This window comes from Helianthus annuus, chromosome 10 (assembly GCF_002127325.2).
Source record: "Helianthus annuus cultivar XRQ/B chromosome 10, HanXRQr2.0-SUNRISE, whole genome shotgun sequence".
NCBI classification, from domain to species: Eukaryota; Viridiplantae; Streptophyta; class Magnoliopsida; order Asterales; family Asteraceae; genus Helianthus; species Helianthus annuus.
In genome coordinates this window covers 149,064,269-149,073,459 of record NC_035442.2, presented here as the reverse complement: position 1 = coordinate 149,073,459, position 9,191 = coordinate 149,064,269, and the positions used below count along the sequence as shown (strand labels likewise).

General features: G+C 35.8%; 1 protein-coding gene across 1 annotated transcript; it reads left to right on the top strand.

Moving 5' to 3' along the window:
• The first annotated feature begins 2,801 nt into the window (after positions 1-2,801).
• On the top strand, positions 2,802-3,813 carry LOC110882899. Its single transcript, XM_022130794.1, has 3 exons — positions 2,802-2,877; positions 2,997-3,281; positions 3,560-3,813. The coding sequence occupies exons 1-3, from the start codon at positions 2,802-2,804 to the stop codon at positions 3,811-3,813; spliced, it is 615 nt and encodes a 204-aa protein (XP_021986486.1).
• Positions 3,814-9,191: the final 5,378 nt, after the last annotated feature.

Genomic DNA, 9,191 nt, shown 5'->3' with positions numbered 1-9,191 from the left:
AAGACGGGACCTAAACCACACCTATACGATACGATATCACACTTATAGGCTTATACGAGGTTAATACATGACCTAAACCACACCTATACGATACGATATCACACTTATAGTCTTATACGAGGTCAATACGTGACCTATACTACACCTATACGATACGATATCACACTTATAGGCTTATACGAGGTCAATACGGGACCTAAATCACACCTATAGGCTTATACGAGGTCAATACGTGACCTATACTACACCTATACGATACGATATCACACTTATAGGCCTATATGGGACATATACTACGCTATACGATACGATGTCACACTTATAGGCTTATACGAGGTCAATACGGGACATATACTATGCTATACGATACGATATCACACTTATAGTCTTATACGAGGTCAATACGGTACATATACTATGCTATACGATACGATATCACACTTATAGTCTTATACGAGGTCAATACGTGACCTATACTACACCTATACGATACGATATCACACTTATAGGCTTATACGAGGTCAATACGGGACCTAAATCACACCTATAGGCCTATACGGCTGTTATATCGTATCGTACATTATCGTATCGGGTGTTATTTTCCTTTTTTTATAAATAAATAAAGGAATACACAAAAAAAATACAAAAATGGAGCTTTATATACGCTCCTTATAGATCACTACGCAGCATATAAGACAAAAATGACACTACTACCCTTGTATTTGGCTTCGTATAGCCTCAATACAAGGGTATAAATGACATTTTCAGACCTTTATATACGCTGAGTATAGGTCAATACGCAGCGTATATACACTATAAGGGTTAAAAAGATAATTTTACCACAGGTTTGGGGTTAAAAATAATTTTACCACCCTTTATATACGCTGAGTATAGACCTATACGCAGCGTATATAAACTTTGTGAAAAAATGATCCCTCAAACCTACCAAAATGACCCAAAAAAGTCTAATGGTTTATATACGCTGCGTAGAGAGCTATACGGAGCGTATATAAACCTTGTTTTCTGTGCAATGATTGGTAATTAGGCACTGAGATCCATGGTTTATATACGCTGAGTATTGGTCAATACGCAGCGTATAGGGTTAACCCTATACGCTGCGTATTGACCAATACGCTGCGTAGGTAAACCCTAAGTGTGCAGATAGGCAAACTGAGTGTGCAGATAGTTAGGGCCTTTTCACAATTGGGTCGAGAGTTGCTGGGCCAAACCATGCTTGGCCTGCGAATGTTATTGACTTATTGCTGAATGGGACACGGACCGGATAGATCTACAATTTAGTCCCTGAACTTGTGAAGTTTTATTATGCCCAATGTCAATATTCTTACTTTCTACAATTTATAGAAATCACTCATGAGTTAATAAAATATGAATTTTTAACCTATTTTATTTTGAATTCTATTTCTTATATTTTTATTGATCGATATTTGTACATTATTGCATGTGTTTGACTGGATAGAAATCATGAAACACCCTAGGATTTATAGAATCGTAATTTAGCTATTTTTTTAAAAACGATTAGTATTAGTTATTAATGACAGAAATTACATAATAATATACCCATTCAAAGATTATTATTACCAGACTTGTAACGAACATTGAACATAAAACTTATAACTTATCTAACTTATAATAAAAGATTACAAATAATGCCACATGACATTTTCTTCTTCAACCTCATAAATTTCATTTATATTTGTTTAGTAAATTGCTTTTAATATTAATATTAATATTAATTAATAACCAATATATAGATATCACTTATTTTTATCCTTATCTTTATCTAAAATTAATAAATAACTTCAATTTTGCAAATTAGACCCTTTATTTTTTTTATCTTTAATCCAAAATTTTTCATCTATTGCAATTTAATATCAACTCTTTTTTATTTTCAATTTTGGTCCACCATACTTTTCATCTTTCCCAAGTTTTTCGTTTCGTTCTAAATTTTGTGACTTAACGCACTGCAACGTGCGTGTGGGGTTCAACATTTTTTCGTATATTTTTTCCCGTTTGACTGGCCCGTCGCGTCACATCTATTTTTCTGTGTTTGACAAGTTCGTCCAACACGCGGGTCCCAGATGGACTTAGTTATTTTTCTATGTTTTACGTTTCGGTTTAATTTCTCAGCAATGAGCGTGCGTGATTCAAAGATTTTACGTCTGCTTTTCGCTCGACGTTATTTTTTCCCGTTTTTATTTATTTTCTTTTTACGAGCTTTTTCCGGTGTTGGTGGTCGCTGATAATGGCATAGTTTTGCTACTACTTAACACAGTTTTATGACAACCGCTGCAACGCAGGGGCTTAATACTAGTTGTCTTATAAGGTATAACGTTAAACATAAAACTTATAATTTATTTTGTCGCTTGAAACTATATTAGACGATGGGGTGTGGGCTCGGTATGTTGATCGGGGAGCTGAGGTGGAGCGAGTCCTCGATCGGGAACCCCCAGCTCAAATCGGTGCCATCGGTAAGTAATCCCCGACCGCCCCGAAGAAGAAACAATTTGAACGTTTGAATATAATGTCGTTGCAACTGCTATAGTTATAAAAAAAATTCAATTAATTTATTTTTAAACCCTATATAAACCTCTCATTTTTACCCAAACCCTCACTACACTCTACACTTTCTATAAAAAATCTCCTCCTCTCTCATTATTTTTCAAAACAAAATTTCACACTCTCCATTTTTTTAAAATAGTCGCCATGAGTTCTTCATCGAAGGAGGAAAATGCGGGAAATTTTTTACTTAGCGCCATGCTTGAGACGACGAAAATGCCGAGATGGAAGAAGATGACGAATACGAAGGAACTTCACGACCTAGAACACGGCCCGCGGCGTTAAATAGAGATCGTGAAGGTATATTTTTTTATGTATTTTTTTGTTCTTAACCTTACTTTGTGTAATTAGTTTAGTTATTTATTTTTTATATATATTTTTGTTCTTAACATTAAGTAAGTTTTCACACTTTATTTAAGGTGCACATGAACGTTTGGTTGGTGACTATTTTGTCCAAAACTGTGTTTACACTGACGAACAATTTAGGCGTTGGTATCGAATGAGTCGCCGGTTGTTCTTGCGTATTGCCAATGATTTGGTTAATTATGATCAGTTTTTCACATTACGCTACAATGCTAGAGGACAAAGGGGTTTTACTACGCTTCAAAAATGTACTTTGGCACTTCGTCAATTAGCGTATGGCACTTGTAGTGATTCATGGGATGAATATGTAAGGATGCCGCTAGAGTTAGTCGGGATTGTTTGTATGAATTTTCCAAAGATATCGTGAACTTGTATAGCAAGGTGTATATGCGTAGACCAATGCAGAAGAATATCGAAAATCTTTATGCATTCCATGAAGAGAAATATTGATTTCCTGGGATGCTAGGAAGTATTGATTGTACGCATTGGCCGTGGAAGAATTGCCCTACTGCATGGCGTGGTCAATTTATGTGTGGTGATATCGGTGCTCCCTCAATAATCTTAGAATCCATTTGCTCACAAGACTTGTGGATTTGGCATGCCTTTTTCGGGGTTGCAGGTTCAAACAATGATTTAAACGTTATAGTAAAATCTTTTATTTTCGACAAGATCATTAGAGGTACGGGCCCGGATTCTTCTTTCATGCTAAATGGTGTGTCATACAAGCACGGATATTACTTAGCTCACGGTATATACCCACCCTATACCGCTATTGTTAAAACTATTCCATTAACTGATGATGAAAAAAGAAAAAAGTTTGCAAAGTGCCAAGAAGCGCAAGAAAAGATGTTGAACGGTTGTATGGAGTCATAAAGGGAAAATAGGGGATAATAAACAACCGGCTCGTGCATATGAACCAATAAAATTGAGATACATTATGTATGCTTGTCGAATAATGCATAACATGATTATTGAAGACGAGGGTCGAGCAATATGCGAATACAATCTGAATGACATTGATGAAAATGTTGAGCCGGTTGACGAATTGCAAAAAGACTCCAATTACTGGGCGTTACGTAGTGAGCATCTGCATGGAAACCTATGTGCGGATTTAATCGACTACATCTGGAATAACTTCCGTGTTGATCCCGTTGACGACGAGTAGTGGTATTTGTAGGTTTATTTGTTTTTTAGTATTTAATTTTAGATGGTAATTTGTGTTTGTTTTTTTTTATTTGTAATTTTCTGAAATTTTAGTGCAATTTATTTGAATTTTTATGAAATTTGTGTTTGTTTTTTTATTTATTTGAAATTTTCTGAAAAAAAGTGTATAAAAATAAAATTAATTTAATAAAAAATGGAAGGGGGAAGGAAGCGGAACCCTACCCCACCCATGGGGGAGTAGTGATTAGGTGGACTAGGTGGTGAGGTGGCAACTAGGTGGCCATAGGGAAGGGGGACCACACCTCGTGCCCTTACTTTTCAGTCAACACATTTTAGAAAGAGTAAAGTACACGGATGCTCCCTGTAGTTAACCAAAATTTTGGATTTAGTCCTTAGGTTTGCTCTTTGTAATGTATTTAGTCCTCAACTTTTGCCAAAAGTACACAAATGATCCCTGTGTTTGCACTTTGTAACACATTTAGTCCCCAACGTTTAGTGACTAAATACGTTACAAAGTGCATACCACAGGGATCATCCATGTACTTTTAGCAAAAGTTAAGGACTAAATACATTACAAAGTGCAAACCACAGGGACCATCCGTGTACTTTAAAAAAGCTGGGAACTAAATCCAAAATTTTCGGTTAACTATAAGGACCATCCGTGTACTTTACTCTTTTAAAAAATTGACAAAACCAGTTCACAATTTATGAAAATATGGTAAGTGTTGGTTAATCCACATTACATACAAGACACATTCATACCATTTTATTCTAAAGTTTAAGCAAAGAGATAGATAGCTGATAAGCTTTCAAACAAACACTCCAAATGGTATAACCCCAAAGAGAAAGAGGGTATATAAGATGCTAAAAAAATAGTGTGTTATGTGAATAATAGTATAGTGTATGTTTTTTGTTAATCTGATTTGCCAAATGATAACAATTTATATGTTATATGCTAATTCATGTTCATTATATGTGCTTTATTACAAGATATCAGTTCATTTCATCCTCTTATTCATCATTGGATTTTGCTATAACTTACACTAAAAAGGAACAAAAGAAAGATAAGAAAAAAAAACAATCCGTTTTCTACAGATGAAGGGAGGTATCAACATCCGGTTTATCATGAACACGCGATGCGCTAACTGTTACTGAATCCATGGACCAGAAGTCTCTGAAAGGCGGAGTCTTCGACGGCTGGAGTTCTGTTTTCTGTCCATATAAATCAAGCCCAAGAGATAGAGAATCTTGAAAAGGCAATTTCGCAGTCATAGCTGGCTTATGATAGATCATTTCTGGGTGGACCGACGAGTTTCTTGATCGCTCATAGTGCTTGGTTGGACTCATTGTTTCCGGCTCAGATAACAACTTCAATACCTTCATTTCTTCTCTTTTTTCTCGCATTTTCTGCAGCTGTCTAAACCTTTCTTGCAGGAGCGCAATGGACGAAGAAGACGCACCACTGCCTACTTCCATTGGATCGCCATGCTGCCGTTCCATGGAACGAAGGGCCATCGTCGGTTAAACAAAAGGGTATGCTAGTGTGCTACAATGCTCAATATTTTGTGTTTTAACTATTGGAATGAGTTTGATGATTTGTTTGTGTGAGTTTTATATACGTGATGAGTTTGTTTGGTACTGACATTTGGGTCTGACAGCCACCCTTTGTTGATTCTGAGTGGGCAGGGATCGGCAACAGTAGCACAAGATCCAAGGGGAAAATGTCAGGAAGATAACGAAAGATAGAGTGAGTTGGTGTATATGAAGGCAAAAGGACTTTTGAATGTGCAAAAAGTTGAGAGAAAAAGTCCAAATGGAAGAGGGTTTAGCATTTGGAAGGGTGCTTGTGAAAGAATATAAGGTTAGGTTTGATGTTTGGTAAGCTTTTGACCCTTTTTTAGTCCTTTAAGCTTATGTAGAAGATGGTAATATGTCACCATCTCCACTAAAATATGTTAGTAATTTTTAGATAATCTAAAGGTGTTAAAGTAGGGGTCCAAACGAGCCGAGCTAAACCTGAGCTTAACTGGATTTGAGCTCGAGCTCGGCTTGTAGGTAGTTTTTCAAACTTAGGCTCAGCTCATTTATAAATTATTAATTAATTTATATTAATTATAATCATTATTTAATATATTATTTAGTTATTTTTTCATAATTTTATAAATAGTCATTATTATTATGGGAAACGGTAAAATGAGAACCATATTGAGTTGTGAAAACCATGAGAACTAGGCTTTTTAAAAGGTTTTTTCAAAAAAAAAAATCTAAAAATTCTTTAAAATAAATCACTTGTTCCAGCAAAAAAAATTAAAAAAAAATTGTCGTATGCAAAAATTTACATCGTCGTAAAAAAATTTATATCAGGCGTAACTATCCCAACTCAACATTTTTTTTTTTGTTTTTAAAGATGTGTGTATATCATTTTCATCTACGTTTGTGCAAAAAATGGTGACCCAACTCGCTCGGGAAGTAAGAATTCTCATGGTTATCATAACTCGTGGTGGTTCTTAATTGAACCAAATCCTTATTATTATTTAAATATATATTTAATATATTAATTAAAAAAAAACTATACAAATAGTAGACTTGTTTAGGCTCTAGAGCCGACTCGATCTTGATAAATGATAAGTGAAGCTCGGGCTCATTTACTAAACGAGCTTGTTTTTAGGCTCGGGTTTGGATCAAACTCGTTTAAGCTCGACTAGTTTCTAGCCGAACTCGAGTAGCTCGGCTCGTTTGCACCCCTGATGTTAAGTACGTAAGTTTAATATTTCTACATACATCTATTAGATATGCACAATGGCCAAGTTGCAAAAGTTTTTGGTGAATCTTATGCCGAAAGATCAACTTAAATAGTATCAATGCCGAATCAGGAAAAGGAAGATAAACAAAACGTTTACCATGTCCCTTTGTTCTATAGTGTTCTCCAAAGTTGTTTTGTCCATATGCACTTGTAAATGTACAATGGGTTTAAATCTCATTGTGTGTGTCGAATTGGATTGATTCATCAATAATCATACACATGAATGACCCTATTAAATATCAACATATAAGTGACTATACGGCGCATCAATATTCTAAACCGTATCTTCAATGATTTGCAAAAAAAAATATAGTGACTAACACAAGCTATAACAATAAAAACTAAAACTATTGGGAGTTTTTGAGTATTGTTTTGACTTTTAAGGGATTCAACAATTCACATGTCTATAATACTTTTTTTTTTTTTTTTTTTTTTTGTTAGGGGTGAGGGTGATCATCACTAATAACACCCAATCAAGTTCCACCATGTCATCAACCATTTTTCCATCACTCACAACCTTTTTTAGTGACAATGGTCATCACTCACAACACCTAACAATAAACCCTCACACCCACCATCCATTTTTCACGCGTGAAAAACATCACGGAAATCCATCACGTTCAAACCATCACTCGTGGAACTAATCGGTGGCGGTGGGAGCTTGTTGAAGTCCACGCATGGTAGAAGGTACATCACACACCGCCCCGCCTCCCCTTAGGTTGAAGGGTGTGGGAGTCATGATTCATGACGTAGGAACAGTGGTGGACCCAGGAATTTTTTCCTGATGGTGCGGAATATTTTCAAAGATTTTAGGCCCCTAACTGTATAAAAATACCGGTTCATAGCGGGTCGGGACGGATCATGTAAGACAAAAGAACATGAAACTAAAATTTATAAATCATCAAAAACACGTCAAACGTCATTACAAATTACAAACGTATTTAAAATTGTGCTATAAAGGTTTTTTTTTTTTTTGAAATATATCCAAAATATCATCTAAAGATACTAAACACGTCATAAGTTCATTACATTCTTACTCATTGTTCCTAACACATATAATTTGCTCCATAAGTTCATAAAACAACACTAAACACTTCAACAAAATAAACAATCATGTTCAACCATAGCCCATAACTTTCAATTCTATTTTTAAACATTCAAGCCCTAATATTAAATGTTGATTACTTGTAACTAATCATTTAAACAAACAAAGCTATAAATAAAACAAAAAATCATTTAACTACAAGTCTAGAAAAACAAAAAAAAATCAAAAAAATATAAAAAGATTAAACCCTTACACATCTATATTTTCTCCTAATCATCACATAAAACAAAATAAATAAATAAACCATACTAGTTCTATATTGGAATTCTGACGTAATATGGATCGGTTCAACCGGAATTTTGGTTTTTCCTTTAAAAAAAGCCACCAGGTCGTGAGCAGTGGCGTCAAGGCCGCGCTGAGAGTTTTTTTCGGGGCGGGATTTGGAAATTGAGTGGGTGGATGGGTTTGGGTTATTTTATTTAGTTCAAATTTCTTTAGGTTGGGTTTGTGCTTGTGTTAATAAAAATTGATTGCAGATTAGGCTTTGATTGGATTAAATAATTAAGTGAATAAGTGGTTAATAATTATTTTTTTCTAATTGGGCGGTTGAAAATTTTCAAGGGGTGCGGCTGAAAAATTCCAAGGGGTGCGGTCGGGATTTCCGGCGAAAAATAACACTAAATTTTTTTTTTCATGAGGTGCGCCCGCCCACCCTAAGCTTAGGGTGGGTACGCCCCTGCGTAGGAACATGAATGGAAGGTTACACCATCCATTTGCCTAATTCACTATGGTTCATATGGATTAAACCATGGTCCTCTTTTCTATTTTCCAAAATTTCTTTTCCTTTATCTTTGGATAAAAATAAATTAAAATAAATAAGGGGATAGTGATTTGTGTCATGACCACACCCTTAGGGTGTAAGGGGTGCTCACCTAAGAGGTGAGTCCCCTCTCTTACGCCCAACCAATCCTCGTGTGCCACGTCAACTCCCCTCTTAAACCCCCCTAACACCCTAAATTGATGGCGGCACTCCCCTCTTAGGTGAATTGGTTTTTTTTTTTTTTTTAAAAAAAAGGAAACTTTTGATTGGTCCCCTCATCCCTCTCTCCTCCCCCTCTCTTCGGCACCTCCCCACCGGTTTCCTCCCTCTCTCTACCTCACCGATTTAACAGCGCCACCCCACCTAAGCGGTGAAGGAGGTCACCGCACCCGGTCACCGAGAACACGCCGACCACCCTT